Source organism: Coenobita brevimanus, chromosome 34 (assembly GCF_032717465.1).
Source record: "Coenobita brevimanus isolate Jiangsu-jjx chromosome 34, ASM3271746v2, whole genome shotgun sequence".
Classification (NCBI taxonomy): domain Eukaryota; kingdom Metazoa; phylum Arthropoda; class Malacostraca; order Decapoda; family Coenobitidae; genus Coenobita; species Coenobita brevimanus.
In genome coordinates this window covers 1,182,501-1,206,306 of record NC_136987.1, presented here as the reverse complement: position 1 = coordinate 1,206,306, position 23,806 = coordinate 1,182,501, and the positions used below count along the sequence as shown (strand labels likewise).

Here is a 23,806-nt window from a genome sequence, read left to right as displayed (position 1 = left end):
TGCTCCCCTCATCTCCCCTTCTTTTCACACCATCGCTGTTATTGTCACCCTCTCTCACTTTTTACCTTCCTGGCCTCTTCACACATTATTTCATTTTTAATTCTCAACCCTGTACTCTCTCTCAAGCACCCTTCCCCTTCACATTCTCACACTTCCTTTTTAATTTCTCAAGCTGTTCTGACCTCTTATTAATTATATTTTATTATTTTTCTTTATTGTCTTCGCCACTGCACTTTATGACACCTTGATTGCTTTTCATACCTGTGTTTTTTATCCATATTTTTCCCTTTTCTCATTATCATTTATTTTTCTCTATATTTTATGCACCGTTGCAGTTAAATCGGCATTATTTGTATCTTTATTTAATTTTTATTTTTAAGGCCCTGTTAGCTCTCATTTATTCACGTTTCTGTATATTATTCACTTGTGCATATAATTTTACGTATATTGTTATTCACCTTCCATACATATTTACCTACTTCTTTCTTGCCCCTCCCATTTACAAACTTTATTCTGTATCTCTTGTAACCTTTCATTTATTTTCTTATTTATATTTAATCCATTATGCGTTTATCCTCACTCCATATATCCCTGCTTATGTTCTCCCATTTCCATATATGATAATGCATCCTTACCTCTCATTTCCGTGTTCTTTGTGATGTCTTTGTTTTATCGTGTTTGGCTCGTTAAGTTTATTGCATATCTGTTCTGTGACGAGAGAAGCTGATGGTTGAAGATAGCTGAGGTGTTGTAAAGAGAAGAGCTGGGTTAGAAGAGAGGTAGAAAAGGATTACTTAGCTGGTGTAGTGAAGCTGAGTTAGAAGTGTAGAAAGTGATTGGGTAGGTGAAGAGAGGAAAGTTAGTTGAGGTATAGGGAAAAGAGAAAAGTGAGAAGACGTATAGAAAAGAGGGGTTAGTTTGGTGAGGTAGTGAAGAGAGGAAAGCTAAGTTAGAGAGGTAGAGGAGGTAAGAAGTGAGGCTTAGCGAAGAGGACCAAATTAGGTGCAGTATAACGAAAGGAAGAGAACGAAGTTAGAAGATATATAGGAAAGATAGTCTAAGGTCTAGACAAGTGAGGGAAGTTAGGCAAAGTGCAGTGAAGAAAGCGAAGTTAGATGTATTATTGAAGGGAAGAAGGCTAAGTTAGAAGAGGTATAGAAAGGAGGTAAGTCAGATGAGGTGTAATGAAGAGGGCTAAGTTAGGATTTATAACGATATAGAAGAGTTAAAATGAGTAAGGCATTAGAGGATCACAATAAATCACTAAGGAAGAGGTGTTAGGGAGCTTCTCACCTGACGTCCTTACACCACTAAACTACCAGGCTCTTCTCAAAGTCCATCCTCTCTCCCATGTCCTCCCCTCACTTTTTTCTCCTCTCTACACCACCATCTTTAATCTTCTCTCTCCTCTTTCCCCTCTTCCTCATCTCTTATCTCTTCCTCCTTGCCTTTTACTCTTCATCTTACTCCTTCCCTTCCTCTTCCTGTTTTATCATCTCACCGTCCTCTCTTTACTTCTTTCACATACGTTTTAATAACTAACGCATACCTAACTCTCTCTCTCTCTCTCTCTCTCTCTCTCTCTCTCTCTCTCTCTCTCTCTCTCTCTCTCTCTCTCTCTCTCTCTCTCTCTCACACACACACACACTTCTCCCTTCCCTTAACTTTCTCTTCTCATTCTTCACCACTTCTTTTATTCACCCTTCTTTCCTTTTCTTGCCTCCAACTCTTTTCATCTTATCTCCTCAATCTTCTCTCATTTTTCTCGTTTCTCCCTCTCCTCTCCACTCTCATATCCTCTCCCATCCTTTCATCTCAGCCCTCTTCTTTTCCCTTTTATTTTTTCTCGTCACTTTCCCTCTCCTCTGCTTTCATTTCCTCTCTCTCTCTCTCTCTCTCTCTCTCTCTCTCTCTCTCACCACAATCTCCCCCACCAGACAAATCTCAGCCTCTTTTCATGTTTGCCAAAACGTCTGAATTAATTGCAACTTTATTTACATGCAGATGCTGGCCTGATGAGCTGTGTGTGTGTGTGTGTGTGTGTGTATGAGAGAGTAGTTCCGAGGGAGAGTGATGTTTCGCGTTTTCCTGGATATGAAGTTTCTCTCTCTCTCTCTCTCTCTCTCTCTCTCTCTCTCTCTCTCTCTCTCTCTCTCTCTCTCTCACACACACACAATCACAATCCTGCCCCATTCCTGCTCACGCACCCACCCACACAATCCCAACCTGGCCAGTCAGTCAGCCACACCACTCCCCCAATTACCAGCCATCAGCCTATTAACATAACTCAATTTCTTCCTCGAGGGCCTAATTAAATCCTTCACTTAAGCAAGGGCCATTTGGATATTGCTAAAAGAGAGAGAGATTGTGTGTGTGTGTGTACGGAGAAGGTGAAGGGAGAGAGAGAGAGATGGGGGTTGGAGTGAGTGAAGGAAGTGTGTGTGTGTGTGTGTACAGAGGAGGAGAAAGAAGAGAGAGAAAAAAATAAACGGAGAGCGAATGTGTGCGAATAAAAGAGAGAAAAACAGATGGAGTGGATGAGCAAGCGAGAAGACTGAAAAAAACACACAAGCATCTTTTTGAACCTAGGTCTCCTCCCTTCCTTGCTTCCTCTTCCTCGTGCTCCTCCTCCCACCTGTGTATTCTTTGCATCTGTCCCATACTCTTATAAGTCTTCTTGTTCCTCCTTTGCTCCTCCCCTTTTCCTCGTTTGCTGATCATTATTATTATTATTTTCATTATTAGTTATTATACGTATTGTACTTTTCATTCTATCTCCGTCCTACTCCTCTGCCATTCTCCTCAGTCATTCCCATCATCATTTTATTAGTTATTATTATTGTACTCCATTTCGTTCCTTTTCATTCTATCTCCGTCCTACTCCTCTGCCATTCTCCTCAGTCATTCCCATCATCATTTTATTAGTTATTATTATTGTACTCCATTTCGTTCTATCTCCATCCTCCTCCTCCTCCTCCATCCTCCTTCCTAATCTCACCTTGTAATCTCTGACTGGGCTGGTTCTCCACCCTGTGCCACAATCACAGACACACTCACAAAGCCAATCAATACCTCCTTTCTTGCACCCTTAAAAAAAACGTGGAGGAGAGGTGAAGGGGGAGGAAAGCGACAGAGGGGGAGTGAAGGTTTGGAGAGAGAGGGAGAGGGGTGATGAAAGTTTGGAAAGAGAGAGGGAGGGGGAGGATGAAGGTTTGGAGAGAGAGGGGGGGGGGAGTGAAGTTTTGGAGAGAGAGAGAGAGAGAGAGAGACTGATTACCATTCTTATTTTAGTTCGTCAGCTTTTTTTCCTCTTTCGTCTTTTTGCAAGTCTTTTCCATAGCTCATTGAGAGAACAGGACAATAATACGTCTGATTCCTTTCCATAGCACCTCTTCGTGACTGTCACCGTATTTTAATATCATAGGGAAATATAGAAAGATAGAGGGACTTGACAGTGTAAGAAAAGATTGAGGGAGGGAGAATTTCTAGATTAGATAGCGAATACGGAGGAAATTGGAGATGGGACATTTTTTGTAGCGTAAGAGAAAGGTGTAGGTGAGGAAGTATTGGGGGCAAGAAAGACAGAGAGGGGTGGGGACGTCAGTAGGAGAAAGTATAGCAGAGATAGGATAGGAAGGGTAAGAAATAGACAGAATTTGTTGTTTAAAGTAGGGGATATAGCAGAGAAATAGACTGGGGGAGGAACGAGAGAGCATTCCTAGATAAAAAGATGTTACCGAAAGTGAGAGGGAGGGAGGGAGAGAAAGAGCATTCTTAGATATTAAAAAAATGTAGATACGTTTTGGAAAATGAGTAACGAAGGAACTACAAAGTATTGTAGATAAAAAGGAAAAACAGCTGGAATGTAAGGAGAGAGAGAGAGATCCAATGTAGACAGAGGAAGACAGTAAGGAGAGAGAGCCGATATAGACAAGACTGTTAGGGAAGTTTAGCTGTAACAAGATGGAGGGAATAGTGGCTTTGATGAAGATTTTTTATTAGATAAAATGAAAGATACGTCACAGAGATGGGTAGGAACGAGGGAGAATTTCTAGATAAAAGGAGGAGATATAGTTGTGAGGGAGAGAAGGACAGTTTTTTAGATAAAGGAAAAGATGTAGAGAGAACGGAGGGGCTTGGGGAGCGATGGGAGGTAGTAAAGAGAGTTTTTTGAGAGAGAGAGAGAGAGGAAGGGAGAGAGATGGGAGGTAGTAAAGTGAGAGGCTTGTAGAAACAGGAAGGGAGGGAGGGTGAAAGATGGTATAGTGAGAGCTTTGGAGACGGAGGGAGGGAAAGATAGAAGTAGAGAGAGATGGAAGGTAGTGAGGTTAGAGGCTTGGAGATGAGAGCGATGGAAGGCAGTAAAGTGAGAGAGGAGAGAAAGGTGGAAAATGGTAGAGAAAAACGAGGAGTTGAAAGAGAAGGGCTTAGATAACACTGCTTAAGTTAATGAAGGTGAAAGGAAAAAGAATTAGACAAAGTTTGGTGGAAGGGTGAAGTTGGAGAAGCAAGTAGGTAAGACGGTGAAAAGTAGTTGGATAGATAGACCAACAAGAAGGTAGAGGTAGATAACTAGAGCGGCTGAATTTGATTGGCGGGGAGGTAAACAGATAGAGCAGTAGAGTAACACTGACTGAGTTACGTGTTGATGGATGGGGAAGCTGATAGACGAAAGTAAAAATATATTGAAGCCATATTATTAGAAACACTGATTGACACACACTCTAGGCTGAGACAAAAAGCGTTCATGCAGCTCAACATTTCAAGTGGAGAGAGCGATTGAGGTCGAGTTAGAATGAAATGAATATAGTACAGCATTGCAGTTGGCCACCCACCAGTCTGTGATCATTCGTTCCCCTCTTGCTTTTTCTTCGTTTTTCGTCCCTTACCTTCTTTCCCCTTCCGCTTCCTCTCCTCCATTTTTCTCTCTTCCTCCCCTTTTCCCTCCTCTCAGTCTCTGCTGTCCATTTCTCTGTCTGCCTATCTACGGTACCTCTCTCTCTCTCTCATATATATATATATATATATATATATATATATATATATATATATATATATATATATATATATAAAGTCATTCAAATTGAAGGTGAACAGAATATATACATAGGACAAAATGAGAGAAACTGAAGAGGAAGCCAAGAAAACGGAGAGAGAAGGTAGTAGTAAGGAAAAACCAAATGCAGGAGGATGGGAGAATATGGGGGAACAGGAGGAAGAGCGAAAAATGGAGAGGGGAGGAAGGAGGGCTGGAGGGAAACGGATGAGGGAGGGGAAAAATGAAAGAAAAAGTACAAGATAAAGGGGTTTAAATAAAGATGGAGGAAGAGCCAGGCTGGAGGGAAAGTGAAGGGGGGGGAATAACATAGATGGAGGAGAGGGAGAGAAGATTGGAATAAGACGAAAGTAAGTTTTGAATGAGAGAATTGAGTGAGTTTGGGAGTTATCACCAGAGGAAGGAGAAAATAGATGAGATAAAAGAGTGAGAAGAAACTATGAAGGACACAGGGCGACATTATTATTCTGTATAGGATATAAAAACAAGCAGGGGTTTTGTGTAGAAAAATATTTATTACAACTCGTAAGTTTTATGTACAAAAAAAATTACAAATATGATATGTACAACAGATATGTGATGATGTAAAGAGTGAGGATGACGTACATACACGCACATGCTCGTACACACACGCACTAAGACACCTCTATATGTACACGCCACGGTCTAGTCTTGACGTACACAGCAGCTATGGTAAAACGCACACGCTAACAGTTACACACACAGGAAATAGCTAAAGTAGACACCACAATCTAGAGATGGACATGTACGTAATCACACACAGACACACACGTATATTCGTAGATAAAATTCATGAATGAAGGTAAATTTTCTCTCGCAAATTTTTACAACATATTCTCTCTCCCTCACACAAATCCATGGGCTTATATTTTTCCAGCTATTTAATTCATAAGTGATTTTTAGATAATATTCGCATGTTTCATTCCAACTGTAAATACTAAAATACCACAAAGGCGTCACTCCTATACACGGCACACACAGTTATCATCCTAATGCACATAAACCCAGAGCCACACCCTAGATGACAATAGCCTAAATAATCCTGTTTTACTCTCACTACAGTGGCAATTTTTCCATTTTATTTTCCTCGTTACCTCCCTAATATTTTCATTCAATTTAGGAAAGTCCATCTGTCATATTGAGGGGAGAGAAGGGAGTTAGCATTTCTCCATTTAACCCTTTTCGTTCGATGTATTCTCGTATTCTTATTACCTACTAACAATCGCTTTTACACAGTTAGGGACAGACAGATCTCATAGGACTTGATAGATTTAACTGATTGCTTTACTATAGTGGTCTCCCCACTTTATACGTTAGCCAGTACGTGGAATACACCAGGGACCTTATACAAACAGTTCCTTGAACCTGTTATGCATGAGATGGGTTATATTTTTAGATTCAACTACGACTCTCTAAATAACATCGACTCGTTTCCATGAATTTAAATGACTCACTAGACGAGTCTTGTTACCATGAATTACAAGAGTTACCACGCGTACAAGGTTTTCGCTCATGTATATACTTAACAATTCACAGATAAACCAGACTCAACATTGAAGATATACAACGAACTCAAAATTATTCCTGAAGATAATTGATTGGTGCGGACATATTCATCGTAAAAAAAGATAAGGCCGAGACTCATTGTAAATACGGTCACTGGTGTACTGGGAAGTGGCGATATAATGTCCCGTTAGCCGATGATATAACGTGTAATTCGGTTACATTATTATATCCGGGTGATTGCTATGCCGATTCGTCAGACCAAAACCCTCCATTTTTTTCCTCCTTTGAGAGTCGGGGTGGAATTATGACGGTTCGTATTACAAGGGGGGGGGGGGGGAAGAGGTTAGAGTTTATATATTCATGGTGGGGAGAGGAATAATATTTTCCTCAGGAGTATGGACTTTCTAAGTAACCTGTTCAGCTTGGAGAGGTTTCAATTTAAAATTTTACAGTATTATTAGCTCCCATAATTTCCTGCCTATTATTTTTACGTTTTATTGTGGGCAGGTTTTTCTGAACTGGACTGTTATTTTTACACCTTGTTATTTATTCGTTAGGCTGGTGGGTGATTTTATAAGAGACGAAGAATTCATGTTTTTCTAACTTGTTGACGGGTTAGAGAGAGAGGGAAAAAAAAAATAAAGTGAACGATTAAAGTGAGGGAGTGTGAAAGCGAACAGATGTAAAAGATGAGAGGGAGAGAGACTGATCTTAATATTCCACGATACACGCACACATACATACGCACACGTGTACACAGATGGGTTTTGATGTAGACAAACAGTAAGGAAGACTAGGTGAGGTGTTGATGGGAGGAGGGGAGGATGAGAATGGAGGATGTGGGAATAAATGGGGAGAGAGGGAGGAGGAGGAATGAAGAATGACGGTAGCAAATGAAGGAAAGAGAACAAATTATAAACGAAATCGGAGAAAAATGAAGAAAGGTAAGTAAATGGAGGAAGGAAATACCGAAAAGGAGAAAGATTGATGGATGAGGAAGCCACAAAATCAAAAGCAACACGGGCAAGGAAGGCAAAGGGATAAAAATGGAAACAGACAAGCTGAGAGAGAGAAGGGGAGACGAAAACAAACAAAAGAGGATGGAGACGGAAAGTGAACAAAACCATAAAGAAAGAGGGGACGAAAGGTAGGGAATAAATGGATGAAAGGAAAGCTGAATAAAAATAGAGATCGAAGGATCAATAAAGATATAAGCAACGAAGAAGGGATAGAGGACGAAGAATAAATGGATAGGACGAGGAACAAAGATGAATACAGAAAGGGAAGGAAGGCAAAAGAGTAGAAAAGAATAATGGACAAGAGAGCAGCAAAGGCGAGGTAGAGGAAACAAGAATAAATCGAGGTGAATGGAGAGAAAGGGAGAGGCAGAAGCTGGGAGAAATGGAGGGAGAAGACAAGTAAGCGAAAGGAACTGAAATGCTGAGAGGGAGAATGAGAAAGAACGAGAAAAGCAGAAAGAACTGAGGGGAGGAGGAAGAAAGGGGGGGTTTGATTAAGGGGAAGGGGGTGGTGGAGGAAAGGATTTAGAAAGGGAGGGGGAGGGGTCGGTGATGGGGATGGGTATGATACTTGATAGACAAACACACACACGGTATAGCTGATGCTGTGACCTTTGACCCTTCAGTACGATGACTTCTTGCTACCGTCTGGCGTATTAAGAACCATCGTGCTGAAGAGGTTAAGGACGGTCGTTATAACCCTTTCAGTACGATGATGTCTAGTATTATCTGGGGTGGCCCATACCTAACGCTGTTCCATTTCTTGTGTGTTGCGGGGGACGGCTGTCAGTTATCAATGTCTACTTTCATTTGTTCATTTCCCAAGCGTTATCAGCGTCTACCTTCCCTCATTTATTCATTTCCCACCCTCTGCTACATCCGAACCCACACCAGCAGACTCAGCCGTCCCTGCAACACAAGATGAAGCCTAGTGGAGTGTTATAGCTACACCACCCTATATCATGTTGCTATCACCAGACAGTTACTAAACCAGCTTGAGTATGAGCTCCTCGTACTGTAAAGGTAATTAAAATAAATGACCATCAAACCTTCAGTAATTTTCTGTAGTGACAATCCTCCCCAGCCACATTTATCCACCCCTTCACTACGATGATCTGTTAAGTTCTTCGTGCCATTAAAGGGTATTATTCAGCTTAGGAGACTTAGGAATGTGATGGAATTACTGTAACTTTCATCTTAACCTGGTCCAGAGTTTCGTCAGATTGCAGCTTTTGTGACTTCCATCTTTTTCTAGTGCTTATCTCTTGTTAAAACAGGTCATTCAAGATGGAGAGATGGTAATTTTAGACCAAATTAAAATTGGAAAACTATTTCTGGAATTCTGTCTCGTGAAGCCGAATAAATTGTATCGCTGGCAAAAACACACCGTAACTGAAAATGTCATCGTAGTGAAAGGATTTACATTTCCTTACATACAAAATGCCGGATATACTGTAATTATCACCGTATTAAAACACGTAATTTTATCTACAGGTATAATTTTTTCTGTAACATAACGATGAGGTACTCGTGTTTTACGTAAAGGGGACTATTATCATAGGATTTACTCTGATTAGCATAGATAGGTATAACGGGGTTGCATTCTCGTGGGCGCAGAGGTTCCATGGCACCTCTTCCTCGGCGATTTGTTTTCCTGTTACACATTTTGACCCACTGAGCGAGGGGACGTCTTATTCTTAATAACTCCTCTTTATTTTCGGTCTCAAGTTTTTCGTGTGCTGTTGCTCTAGTATTTCAGTTTACCTTAATAACACAAAGTGGGATAAAAAATTTTCATCACACCTTAATATTATCTAGGGTCCTTTCGTGATCTCCATATCAACACAGTTTGCATAAATAACACGTGAAAGGCATCATCACAACCCTGCTTCCCCCCAAAACACAGTATTACCGTATCATGCAAAAATAAACCAAGAGGAAGATTTGCCATTGAACCTCCGAAGCCGTATGAAGATGCATCCCAAACTCTCAGTACATATAAAAATTCAATCCGGATGTCAGGTAAATCTCTCACTATATAAACAACACTCCCTGTCTTGCGCTAAAATGTGTATTGCTTCGGCAACTTCGTTCTCTCTTTCAACAATGTACACAGTACATAAGGTTACTGGCATGAAAATGCAGGTTTGTGTGTGTAATTACCATCAGTGTGTGCGTGTCCATGTATGTATGTAGGATTGTGTTAGATAACTTTGTGTGTACCAGTTTGCCAGTATGAGTATGTATAACTGATGTGGATATTGCTAGTAAATCTGGTTATAAGGCAAAAGTAATATCAATATTATATCTAACAGATTATAACCATCACGTAAAAAATTATAACTAGCATATGCAATACAGCTTTTAACCGGGCTGTCAAAACTAGAAGAGTCCACCATTCTTCTCACCCCGTTTTCTAACACTTGTTTACCCTTTGCCCCAATAACATGAACAATAATAACAACAACAACGTGAAGGTAAATGCAGTACCTGTATGATTCTCGTCGTATTTACTTATTAACTCAAAGGAAATGGAGGGCGAGTAGTGTGGAGGAGGAGGAGGGGGGAAGGGGAGAGATGTAGGAGGTGAAGGGAGGGGAAAGAGTAGGAGATGAAGGGGGGACAGGGTGAAGGGGAGGTGGGGGAAGGCGTAGAAAACGGAGGGGGGAAGGGGAGGGAGTGGGTGAGAGGGACGGTATATTTTTACCCCTTCAGTTCGATGACAAAAATTTTACTCTTCCTAGCACCAGACGATTTAATATATCATACTGAAGGAGTTAAAAATCCATTAACCCCTTCAGTACCATGATAATATTATTTAGTACCGTACTGAAGGGGTTCTGTTCAGTGAGGAGGGAGGGGAAGTGGAGGGGGGTGACAAAGTGACCTGACAGCAAGTAACAACCCCCCGTGTACGAATATGTATGTATGTATTCCATTGTGTACAAGCCAGGGTTTATGTGTATTAGTATATATGCCGGTAAGTGTCCGTGGATCTGTGTGTACACAAGCAAAGATGCGTGTATTAAAGCCAGGGTGTGTGTAAGCAGTGTGAATGTACGTATGTATGTACACAGCTAAGGTACAGGCTTGTATTTCAGTGTACAAGAGAGTAGTATGTATATGTATTCCCACTGGTATGCATGCAAGGGAATGTATGTGTATGCATCGGTGGTGGTGGTGGTGGTGGTGGATTATGTATGAAAGTCAGGGCGTATGTGTATGTACAGTACGGGGTATGTATGTATGTATTCCCACAAGTATACAAGCAAAATGTATATGTATGCATCGGTGGTGGTGGAGGTATTCATAACCCATTTTTCTTTATACATGGAAATATCACCGGCTACTCTGACGAGCTTTCTGTATTTATATATAATTATGTATAGTATATATAACGTCCAAACACTGTATGTATTACTTTATGGCTAGAGTAGAGATATACATAGAGAAAGCCACCTGGGGAGACAGCCACACAGTCCCCTTCAGTACCATGACCCCTTTGTTATACTCCTGCTTACTCCAGACGATTTTGTTCAGCTGGGAAGGAGGGAGAAAGAAACACTGGGGAATTAATGAGAGAAACAAACAAGGGAATTAATGGAAGTGAACTTTTTTATTCAGCTTGGAGGAAGAGAGGGGGAGAACGATTTTATTCAGCTTTGAGTGACGCTTAGGGGAATTAATAGATGATACATCTAACCCTTCCAGTTCCCAATCTTTCCCCTTCAGTCCGATGACGCAATTTTTTTATTTTTGCTGTTTCCTGATGATTTTGTTCAAGTAAAGGCGGAAAAGAAGGGGAGCAGGAATGGAAATGAAGAGGGTAGGTACGAGGAGGGAGCAGGAACGGGAGGAGAGAGTACGAAGGAAAGGGGAGGGAGAGTAGGAGGGGAATGGGGGCAGATAAGAATAAAAGAGGAGGGGGGTAGGAAGGGAAGGGAGTTTGGAAAGGGAAAGACGTGGAGTAGGAATGGAAGAGGAGAGAAGTAGGAATGGAAAGGAGGGAAAGGCGAGAGAAGGAAAGGTAGGAGAGAAGAGAGTGAGGGGACAGAATGAACAGTGAGAAGAAAGGTTGGAGGAAGAGGGATGGAGACGAAAGGAAAGCGGGGAACGAAAAGATAGGTAAGGAAACGAAGAGTTGGAATAGGAAGTGATAGGACAGGAGGAGAGTAGTAAGGAAGGGAAGAAAAAGAACTCGGGGGGGAAGGGCAAGAGAAAGTAAGGAAAGAGAGAAAACAGAACATGTGGAGAGAGAGAAAAGCCATCTTCCTTTTATACTGATTGAGGGATATACAAGGAAAGATGGAAGAAGAGAGAAAGGGAAGGGAAGAAAGTAAAGCGCCTCTTATTCTCAGTGATGCATGAGAGAGACAGAGAGGTTGTTCGGAGTAGAAGAGGGGAGGGAGAGAAAGATAGGTGAAGTAATAGAGAGCAAGAGAATACTAGGCTAAGAGAAGGGGGAGAGAATGGTAAAAGGCAACGGGGAAGAATCTCTCTCTCTCTCACACACACACACCAATTGGTTGACAAAGAGGTAGGAGAGTAAAGTTCCCTCGCTCTCATTTTATCGCAGCCAGAGAGAGAGAGAGAGAGAGCAGTGGCTGCAGTTTGCAATCACAACACGGCAAGAAAAACTCTCCATTTTTAAGACAGGAGACAAGAGGGAGGAGGGTTAGAGGAGGAAAAGGAAGAGGGCGGAGAGAGAGGGCAAGAGGAACTGAAGGAGAGGTGTGTCTGGAGGAAAGGGAGAAGGGAAGAAGGGGAAATGGAAGAGGAAGGAAAAGGAAAATAAATTAAGGAGATAGAGAACTGAAAGGGAAGGACACTAAAGTTGGAAGAAAAGGAAGAGGGATGGGAGGTTCAGAAAGGGAAGGAGGAGAAAAACGATAAGCGAGGAGGAAGGGAGAGAAATCGAGGAGGAAGGAAAGTTATAAGAACGGGGGGAGGCAAATAACAATCAAGGAGGAAGGTAAGTTATCGGAACGGGGGGAGGCAAGTAAACTAAATAAAACAGCTTATGTAAAGGGATATTGAGGTGAATGAAGGAAATTTGGGGCATGGTATGAGGAAGGATATTGGTTTAAAAGGTAAATGAAAGGATGGGAAAATAAGGGGAGATTGGTTTAAAAGGTTATTGAAAGGATGGGAAAACAAAGTAAGATTGGGGAAAGGTAAGTGATGGAATGGGAGAATAAGGATTGGGGGAAATATATGGAAAAGGAAGTGAAGGACGGAAGGGGGGAAAGAAAGGGACGGGATAGTTGAAATATATTCTGGAATGGATATAAAGGGTGTTCAGGGAGGACAGGGCATAACTTCTGATAAATTAGAGAATTAAAAAAAAAAAAAAAGTACCAATTAGGGTCCATATCTCAATCGTTTCGGAGTTACATTTACTGATAACCTTACGGGCGAATTATTTTTATTTTTGGTGTCCCCAGACGATTTTATCCAGCTGAGAGAGGTACGTTTGGGACTTGAAACATACAACAGCCTCCATGAAACCCTCCATTACTAGAAGTTCTTATTGTGCTCAATCAAAATCGTCTGGCAAGAATACTATGTAATAATAAGTTACCGAATAGAAGGGGCTGAACGTGTTAAGGACTTCGTATCGTTTATAGGGCTCCAACATGCATGCGTCGGCCTTGGGCACGTAATGGCGGCTCTCCACGCTGCTTGAACTTTGGCAGCTCCCTTCTCGTAGTTATTTTAACAAGTCCATTGGAGAAAATAATAAAACCTTTCGTAGTACCAAAGGTCGTTCGATAAGATAAATCGCTTCTCGATCTCTGCCAGCCTCCTATCGTAGTTTTGAGTGCAAGAGAGTAAACTAATAATAGTGCCTTACAAGAAGGTCGTTTGTAAGCTGAATAAAATCGTCTGTTCGTAGCCAGAACATAAAATGAAAAATCGTCATCGTAGGGAAGGGGATGTCTTCTTGTTCCTCGTTTTGGGTCAGCTGGAATAATCTAACTTGTAATAAAATTTGTCTTATAAATTATCTGTCGGGTACAGTTGCATATATCTTTTCAGCCACATATTTTTTTTCTATTTTCTGACACACATCCTCATTATTCTTTTCTTTACGGTACCAAATCACAAGTTTTTGGTCATGATTTAACTGAATATCTTCATCTTTACTCTCCTCATCTTCACATCTTTCCGCATATCTCCATTTTTTCTGCCTATCTTCACCTTCACCTCTTTCTGCTATCTTCATTTTCACTTTATTCTACATGTCTTCAGCTGTACGTCTTTCCATCTGTCTTTTTAAATCCACAACGCCTTGCTTTAGTTTTTCAAATTTTTCAGCTTCATTTATTTATTTATTTTTTCCTATATATATCATTGCATATATTTTCTGTTTCTTCACATTCCTCTCACTCCCTATATAACGTACCGGTATCACTGCATATCTTCCCATCTCACTGCTGTATTTTCATTTTCACCTCACTTGTTTTTTCCAAATTGCATATCATATCACCATTCTTTGCTACCATATTATCTCACAAACACAATTCATTTCCTTCTATATCTCTGAACTAAACATCACCTACCTTCATTTTTTTTAATCATTTCACCTTCATTTTCCCTTTACATTTTTCTGTACACATATTTCATGGTTTAAGTTTAATCTTTTTCATATTCCTTTCCCATTTTGTACATATTTTTCAGCTCTATATATTTCCATGGTCAATTTTAATCACTTCCACCTCACTTCTTTTCGTACCCTCCTTTCGACTTCGTATTATCACATTATCATTTACCTTCACTTTTTGCTGTTACTCTTATTCACATGAAGATATAACAGTACCACTGGCTAACCAGCTTTCACGTACCTTTCAATGACATACTCTCCTTTACAGTGGCACAGTTTCATGACGGAACTGAAACTGTTAGCTATTTCACTTACTATGCTTCTTGATCGTTCACCACTGCAAGAGAGCTTATTTATTTATCTTCATTTATTTGCCTTTCATTATTCACTCTCCTGTTTACCAGTCAGCATCTGTAAGTTTCAAGTAGCATGTGAAACTGGCAGCTCTTCATGCTACACCTCTAGCAATACTTCATCTGCTGAACTTCACAGGAGGGATGGGTCATTTCCAGTCAGCCACCCCTGTCTTTTACAAACATCATCACTCACGAGTATTAATGTCTTTTATCAGTGACGAGTATCAGTAATCTTTCAGCTTTGTATGCTTGTAGTTATCTGATCAGTCTATTAACAACTCAATTATCATTCCTTCCAGTAGCCAGTCTTCTCATTTACCACGTTCAATACTAAAGTTTTACAATTTACGACTATCTTGGCAAATCTTCTCGCACTGGTTGCCGGCACTTCACAATCTTACCTTATACAGCTGTTTACACTTCTCTTACAACTCGTGTCTGTCTGAATAACTCTTTCCACCTTTGCCCGTCTTTATATTTCTAACACTCATTCCCTGTCTGTCTATAAATCTTCATGTTTCTCTTATCACCCTTGTCTCTCTGTTTATATTTCTATCACTATTGCTTGTCTGTTTTTGAGTCTGTATTTCTCTATCACCCTTGCCGTCTGTTTACACTTGTCACCCACGCCTGTCTGTTACGTTTATCACCTTCACGTGTCTGTTTACAAGTCTGTCTGTCTGTCCGGGTCAGCCGCGGATCAGACATGCGTGGCCAGGGCGCCCTGCATCACCTGTGTTCTGGGTGGCACTATGTACTGACTGGGGTCCACGGGGATGCCTAGCCTGGGGATGGTGGAGGTGGCGTTTTGCGTCCCTCCCATCCCGGCACTGTTTCCTCCGGCCCCTCCATTCCCTCTGGAGGTAACGTGAAGGGAAAGCGGGAGGGTGGAGGTGGTGTTCTTGTAGTTGGGGAAGCCATTGTTGTAGCCGTGGTTGTAGGCGTCTGTGGTGGCGGGGTCGTAGTTGGGGTACATGGGATGCTGCTGAGACGGAGGGGAGTGAGTGTACCCCCCCACCCCCATGGCATAACCCCCAGAGGGTGAAGTGGGGGGCTGCTGTTGGGGGGGTCCTTGCTGCTGGGGGGACTGCGTTGTAGGTGCCGTGGTGGTCAGCGCTGCGTGGTCCGCGTAGTTACCGTAGGACAGACCCCCACCGTTGCTGCTAAGGTGACCGTTCTGTTGAGATGTGAAGGAATGAGAACACATGTACGTTGACGAGGAAAGGCTGAAAATACAGATTCAGAGAGAGAGGAGCAGGTGATAGTAGGCTGGGGAGAAATTAGTGAGGAGTAAAAGAAAGCTGAGTATTGAGAGAGAGACGAGCGGGTGATGGTAAAGCTGGAGAGAAGTTAGTGAGAAGTAAAAGGTGTGTCCTGAGAAAGGGAGAGAAGGGGGGTGGGGTGGCGTGAGAGGATTTAGGTGAGCTCAGAGATAAGTGAATGAGGTGGGGTAAAGTGGAGACTGGGAGCAGGTGAGAATTCAGTGTTTGTAAGAGGAGAGACGGGGGAGTTGGAGGTAACAGGAGGAAGAGGAAAGATACAGACGAGTTGAGAGGAGGGAGAAAAGTGTAAGGGGAGTAAGAGAAGGAGATACAGTACAAAAGAGTTGAGAAGAGGGGGAAGTGTGTAAGTAAGGGAATATTAAGTGAGGAGAAGGAAATGTGAGAATGCAGACAGCAGTATTAAATTTCAGTACAGAATAATTCGTATTGGTAAAGCCTTTAAAAAAATAATCAGGGAATAATAGGAAAAAGTTCCTTCACAAAAATATGATAAAGTAACAAGAGTAAAGAATGAAAGTAGTAGAGTTAAAAAAAAAATCATTCGGAAGAAATAGCAAAATAAAACTCTGTGATAAAACATTTCAATTAATAATAAATAAGGCGTGCGAGTCAATAAATTAAATCCTAAAAACCGAGGCAGTACATTATCGAGTGGACAAACACACTAATGAAGGCGTCAGGATCAGATGTGTCTCGTGTGAGCTGAATATATCGGTTTGGTGGCGGCGACAACCACATTACATGTTATTAGGATTACTAGGACAACCGCTTCAGTCCCATTATCTTTTATTTGTTTATTTTTTTGTAGACTTATTTATTCTTGTTCATCACATTACTTTTCTTTAACATTATTAAGCATGGTCGTGTAAAGTTTGTAAGAAAACAAAAAATGTCCCTTTAACAAGTGTACAAAGCTGCTAATGAAGTCAGCATGCAAATGAATGACGCCTGCCTGTCTGACGGCCACAGAAATCTGTCTATAACCTGACGCCTTAATCCCGTCAAGGGTGGCCATAAACAAATCGCCTCCATGCCGTCCTGTCCCCCGACATTTCGCTGCGCTCCCCCCCCCCCAGCTTAAACCCCCGCTTTCTCATATACCTCTCCACTCCATCCCTCCATCTCTTCCAGGGTGATTCGTTTATAACACACTGCACAGCCTTGGGGTTTGGTGTGACGGCTGGACGATTGACTTCACCCGAGACGGTTTAGATTTACTTCATCTGAGACGATTTGCGGGTCACAGGCTGGGACCTCGGGGATAAAGGAATGAATAGAGGCCGCTAGAGCTCGAGCTCCGTTTCGTTTTTGCAGGAGCGACAAGGAAGCTGGATACACTACATTCTTCTTTCCCTGTCCCCCCCCCCCCCCCAAAGACGAGAGACATGGAAAGTGTCTGCTCACCTCACTTTTTTCCCTTGCTTTTTCCTTGTCGTATTTGCAAGAAAGAGGGTTTATTTTCTGGCTGGGAAAACAAACAGACAGGATGATTCTACCCTTGGCATTTTCTTGTCCTTCCTGCATAAACCAGTCATTTCCTTGTCCTTCCTGCAAAACGTAATCGTAGGTAAAATATTAAATACAGTACACGCACGCACTATTCAGGTCGTTTGTTACAGCAGCTTCCCCCTTCTCTCTCTCTCTCTCTCTCTCTCTCTCTCTCTCTCTCGTTCTTACGATTTTGAGTGGCATGCCGGTGAAGGTGTCTGGGTAGAGGTATGAGTTGGTGGAGGTGAGGTAGTTGGGAGTGGCTGGATGCTCCCCTCCATCCTTCTCCCCAGACCCCCACCCCCCCTCCAGCTCCCCACCCTCCTTGTTGCTCAGTGACGACCCTGTGCGTTGGTCCAGCTCAACCTGGGGAAGGGAGAAAGTGGATGAGGGATTGACTGAAAGAAGAATGTAAGGACTGGACTGAGAAGGGAAGAAAGTGTGTGAGGACTGAGATGAGTATGAACAGTATGTAAGGATTTGATTGGGAAGGGATGAAAGTATGTGATGATTTGACTGAGCAGAAGAAAGTATGTGGTGAGTGAGGGTAATGTGTGTGGGAAGTATGTTCAGTAGGCATTTTAAGAACAGATTGACGAAAGTTTGTGACATCAGTCGTTATATATCATCGTCATATCATGATCATCACATGCTCTCATCCTTCACCACAATTCATCAATTATCATCAGTAACATTTGGCAAATACTGTATAAGATAAATGCAAAAACACACGACAAAGAAAATATATATATACACTGTATATGGAGAAACAGCCAGAGAGAGAGAGAGAGAGAGAGAAGGTAAGTGAAGAAGAGAGAACAGCATATAATACAGGAAAAAAAAAATGAACACAACAAAAAACATATAAGTAAATAGAACTGTCTCCTACCTTAAGATCAGACTCATTGGCAGTGGAATTCTGGTCGTTCATCTGGAGAGCCACTGTCTTCTCTGGCAGACCCGTTTTGGAGTCTGAGGAGGGAATGATGAAGAAAGGGTTAGTGGGGAAGGAGGAAAGAGAAAAAGGGAGATGTAATTTCCTCTCTCTCTCTCTCTCTCTCTCTCTCTCTCACACACACACACACAATATAACCTTCATCGTACCAGCATTTAGGCCTATGACAGTCTGTCTCTCCTATTGTTAATAAAATCGTGTGGTACTGGCGAGAATAAATCGTACAAGACAATCTGCTGAGGGAATATATAGCCATGTGGATGGTGGTGGTGGTAGCGAGAGGCATTACGCAGTTGTGGAGGTGGTGGTAGTAGAGACATTGATCTGAGTGGTGGATTATGGTAGAGTGTGGCAATATTGGCTGGGCTTCTGAGTGGCATTGATTTGGTGGTGGTGGTGGTGAGACATTGATTTGATGGTAGTAGTTCCGGTAGTACTGGTTGTGGTGGCAAATGGTGGTAGAAGTGGTTGTTGGTTGTGGTGGATGTCAGTTTTAGTTGATACACTGATACGTGAGTCGAGGTGGTGATGATGGTGGACTGTGATGGTGATAGGCAGTGATGGTTGGAGAGAGGTGGCGTGGAGGTGATGACGCTGGTGGAGGGTGGCAGAGTGATGAGGATGGTGGTGAACAAGGGAGGGGGGTAGTGGTGAGGCTAGGTTAATAATCTGTAGTGGTGATCAGTAATTTTATAGTTCCTGGGGATGAGATATCGTAGTAGTGAAGGTGGTTGTGGTGATAATAAGGGAGCTGTGGTGGTGATGGTGGTGACATTATTGGTAGTGATGAAAAGCAGATTTCGTGAAAGTAATGGTGAGTGAAGGTATTAGTAGTAGTGGTGATGGTGAATGTATTGGTAGTGGTGATACTGGTGAGTGTTGTAGTCATGGCGCAGAAAGATACTGATACTCATAGCTGTAGTGATGATCCTGGTGGTGATGATGGCTGCAGTGGTGACAAGAGCCGTTGTGGTGATGATGCTGGTAATGGTGATGATAGCTATTGGTGACGATAGGTGTACTGGTGATGACAGCTGTAGCGGTGATAATACGGGAACTGACGATGATAACTTTAGTGATGACGATAGGTGTAGTGGTGATGACGGCTGAAGCGGTAATGACAGGTGTACTGGTGACGATGCTAATAGTGGTGATGATACAGGTGGTGACGATAGGCGCAGTGGTGATGATGGTGGTAGGGATGGATGAGAACAAAAGTATCGCCAGGGATGGAAAACCAGGTCATGCAGATTGAGGTTCCCCCAGCTTCTGCATTCGACCGACGCAGGTTCGATCCCCGCGAGACCCAGGCATGTTCTCTGGGCCACAGGGGACGGGGAGGAAGAGATGGAGACAGCGGGGGGGGGGGGGGGGGGGAAAGTTGTGTGAGAGGGGGGGAGGGAGAGAGTGGGGAGGGTATGAGGGGGGATTATAAGTTTTGTGTATGTGTGTGTGAGAGAGAGAGAGAGAGAGAAAGGGGGAGGGGGAGGAAGGTTGTGGGGGAGGTGATGGTTGTGATGATGATGACAGGAGGAAGAAGCAAGACTAATATCAAAGTGTGATGAGCAAAACAGAGTAACTACTCTTAGCAGTGAAGTAAGATGATGAAGGTGATGTGCGTATAGAATTAAGAGAAATATAAGATGGACGGTGATTTGGGTATGGAAGCTGGGGTGGAGGGAACGAGGTAGTTAGAGTGATGAATAGTGTGTGTGTGTGTACGCGCCCCCCCCCCCTCTCTCTCTCACACACATTCTCCTTTGAAGTCAATATTTATCCCAGTTCTCTCTCTCTCTCTCTCTCTCTCTCTCTCTCTCTCTCTCTCTCTCTCTCTCTCTCTCTCCCTCCACAAAACTTTTATATCCCCACCGAAACAAAAAATAAATGAATTACTGGTGGCTGCCTGGTATCATTAAAGACGGGGTTCATGGCCTGTCATTTATTCTGATAATTAGAGGTATTTAATCTCTCAAACAACTTTTTAAAATTATTATTATTATATTCTGAGCAGCAGCAGGAGTGCAAAGTTCTTAATTACGCCATGATGAACGACGCACATTATTTTTTTAAAGGGGAGCCGGAGTGTATTGGCTATTATTATTATTATTATTATTATTATTATAATTATTATTACTACTCAAAAGATTACACGTGAGGTCAAACCATCCAATCATCATCATCATCATCCAGACCTCCTTTCCCACTCCAAGGTGCGGTCCAAAGTGACACACACACACTTTCATCCATCAATTTATCTATCAGAGAAAGAGGAAGGGGGAGTGGAAAGATATGTATGTGATGTACAGAAACTGATAGACAGATGAAAAATGTGTGTGTGTGTGTGTGTGTGTGTGAGAGAGAAAGGGGGGGGGTCATCAGCATCCTAATCACGTATCCGAATCAGTTTGGGTGTAATTAACCGAGAGTCGGCAAATCACGTTCTACGGTTCGCTGCCTCACCGTTTTATTAATTAACCCATGATGCTTCGCGTCCGTCCCTTCACTGCCAGGACGTAGCGCTCTCTCTCTCTCTCTCGCGCACACGCACACGCACACACACACACACACACACGTTACCCCTTTTTATCTCGTACTTACCCAGATAAACAATACTCTCTCTCTCTCTCACACACACACACAACTATCCTCTTATACTCGTACTTATCCAGCATGGTACAATAGTTTTTCCTCCCTCTCTCTCACACACATACAACCACCCTCTTTTATCTCGTACTTATCCAGCATGAGACAAAGGATAAACTCTGGCCGTCACTCTCCCTACCTTTGTGCCTGGCTGCGGATCTCTTGGCGCACAGAATGACGATCAGGGCAGCCACCAGGACGAACACAATGCCCCCCGTCACCCCACACAGGATCACCAGCAGGGGCAGGGTCTCTGGGGGAAGGAGAGAGGGGAGGGGAAGGTTAGTTGCGAAGTGTGTGTGAGGGGAGGGAATAGTGTGTGTGTGTGGGGGGGGGGGGAGATATTTGTGTGTGAGTGAGAGAGAGAGAGAGAGAGAGAGAGAATGGATGTTTGTGAGACAGACTGATCGATGGAGTGGAGGGGTTAGTTGCGCAGTGAAAGACTGGACGTTTGTGAGAGACTGACTGAAAATGGGGGATAGTTGTGAGGGGAAAGAGAGAGAGTGTGTGTGTGTGTGTGATATAATCGTACGTAACCAGTTCAATACCATGACTCAGAATTTACCTGGTACCATATCGAATTATCTGCGTCAGTCTCTTAATTTAACACGACAATATTTTTGAAGAGAATATCAGTGTTAGATGTTATGATGATGGTGCTTCCTGGAGCCCTTACAGCGTTATACTTTACAAGCACAGGAGTGTTACTGGGAAGTGTCTCTCGCTGACACATCTTTCACTCCCTGCTGTGATTAGTATGACAAGTCAAAAAATATGACAGGTAAAAGCTTAATGTGCGACAGGTGGATATATGCGAATGACACAAGGCAGAAACGACCTTTTTTGTGTTAAAGAAACGGCTTCCACAATACTACATAACGAAAAGGCCGAATTTAAGATAAATTCACAAAATACGTATACACATTACGCCTAAAAGACTGGAGGTCTGAACATTTCGAAACTGCGACATAAACTACGAGAGTGACGCAGGTGAAACAAGGCACGGATTTAGGTGGAGGCGTTACGTCTCTTGTACTCTCAGCAAAATGTTGATTACTTATAATAAATGAACAGTGTTATTTATCTAAATATATGCAATAAATGTCTTATTCCACTTCCACTGCTCTGTATTACTGTACTCCCACGATTAATACAAGTTAAATAATAGTACTGATAATTCTGCAACTATCACTCCCTCCACTCCCCCCCTCCATTTTCCAAAATGCTGGATCCGGCCCTGGATAAAACTGCGAAAATGAAAACTACTAAAGAAACTCACAAAACCAGCCAAGTTAAGCGGGGAGGACAAAAAAAAAAAACCATCAACTCACTCTTCTTGTTAAGGATAATCTCGAAGACGTCAGAACCGTAGGCATTCTGGACGGAGCAGTTGTAGGCGCCGAAATCCGATGGTCTGGCGTTGTGGATGACCAGGGTGTGACGCAGACCACGGCTGGTGACGTCCTCGCTCACCTCAAAGCGTCTGTCATCTGTGGAAGAGAGAAAACAAGGGTCAGGGGTAGAGTGGGGCGTCTCCGTCTGTCTGTCTGTCTCTCTCTAAGCGTCTGTAATCTGTGGAAGCGAGACAATGAGATAGGGTAGGTGGGATGGTGAGAAAGATAGGGGTTTGGAAGGTTGTGTGTGTGTGTGTGTGTGTGTGTGTCGTGTACGGGCGCCATGAATCCTGTTTGTTAAGTGTTTATGTGCGTGTCATGTGTGCGTGCGTGTGAACCCATATCAGCCGAGTATTTACAGCGTGTACGTATCGTGTATGGACGTCATGTAGCTTGTTTATTGGCATGTGTGTGTGTGTGTGTGTGTGTGTGTGTGTGTGTGTGTGTGTGTGTGTGTGTGTGTGTGTGTGTGTGTGTGTGTGTGTAATTTAATATTCTCGTAAACGCTGGTGTTAATCCAGTTTTACGCGTGTTTGGAGACTGTGCGTCTGTGTATGTGTATGTGTGTGAGTGGGTAAGAGAGATACTAGTTGTGTTTGTGTACTAGTGTTTTTTTTAAATCCTGTTCTGTCACTTGTCTCTGCATTACTGTCTGTCTGTATGCCGTGTTTTACGTGTACCCTGTTTGTTTTCATTCCCAAAACTGTTTTATTTCAGTGCTTGTGTTTTACTTGTGTTTTTAATGCCACAGTATTTACATAACACGTACACTGTAATTGTTTTGGCTTTAATAGGAGCCTTCTTACCCGCCGAGAACACGAGGCTAAATCGCTAAGGAATAGGATTAGAATCGGACTCACCTATATCGACTAATTGCCCAAGGTGTGTCCAGGTAACAGTGACGGAGCGGGGTGAGGCGGAGGTTACCAGGCACTCCACCAACACCGTCTCACCTGCACGACCCCACTGCACCCTCTCTGACCTCACCTGCGGGGGGCCCTGGGGGGGGAGAGGGAGACACAAGGGTCAGATAAAGGGAAGATAGGCGGAAGGGGTAAGATAAAGGGAAGATGGACGGAAGGGGCCAGATAATAGGAAGAGAGAGACAGTAGGAATCATGTATGGTTAGACTTGCTAATGGAATGGTTGTTAACAGCGCAAGGAACACAAACAATTATAACACTGGAAATAATGACAGATTCGTATCGTATCGTTTATAAAGACTCCCAACATCCTTGCAAGCTTCGGCCTTGATCATTTAATGGCGGCTCCCCACGCTGTTCGATCTCTGGCAGCATCCCTAATTCAGTACCTTATCCATGAGATCAAACTCTGTGATCTCGTCCCAGGCCTTTTTTGGTCTGCCTCTTGCAACCCAACCCCCCCAACGTTCACACTTTTCACCTTTCGCATCCCACACTGTCGTCCTCAATCCTCTCCACATGCCTAAACCATCTCAATCTACCCCCTCCTCGTCTCAA

The 23,806-nt window shown here is 42.8% G+C and overlaps 1 protein-coding gene across 1 annotated transcript in view; it reads right to left on the bottom strand.

Moving 5' to 3' along the window:
- Positions 1 to 15,262: 15,262 nt before the first annotated feature.
- The window catches only part of LOC145396039 (irregular chiasm C-roughest protein-like), a 41,494-nt gene continuing 32,950 nt past the window's right edge, over positions 15,263 to 23,806 (bottom strand). The window contains exons 5-10 of the mRNA XM_080269502.1: positions 23,186 to 23,324; positions 22,263 to 22,421; positions 21,071 to 21,184; positions 18,223 to 18,305; positions 17,523 to 17,699; positions 15,263 to 15,739 (exon numbers count right to left, since the gene is read on the bottom strand). Of these exons, the coding sequence (XP_080125628.1) occupies positions 15,263 to 15,739; positions 17,523 to 17,699; positions 18,223 to 18,305; positions 21,071 to 21,184; positions 22,263 to 22,421; positions 23,186 to 23,324 (1,149 nt within the window). The remainder of the gene's footprint in view (positions 15,740 to 17,522; positions 17,700 to 18,222; positions 18,306 to 21,070; positions 21,185 to 22,262; positions 22,422 to 23,185; positions 23,325 to 23,806) is intronic.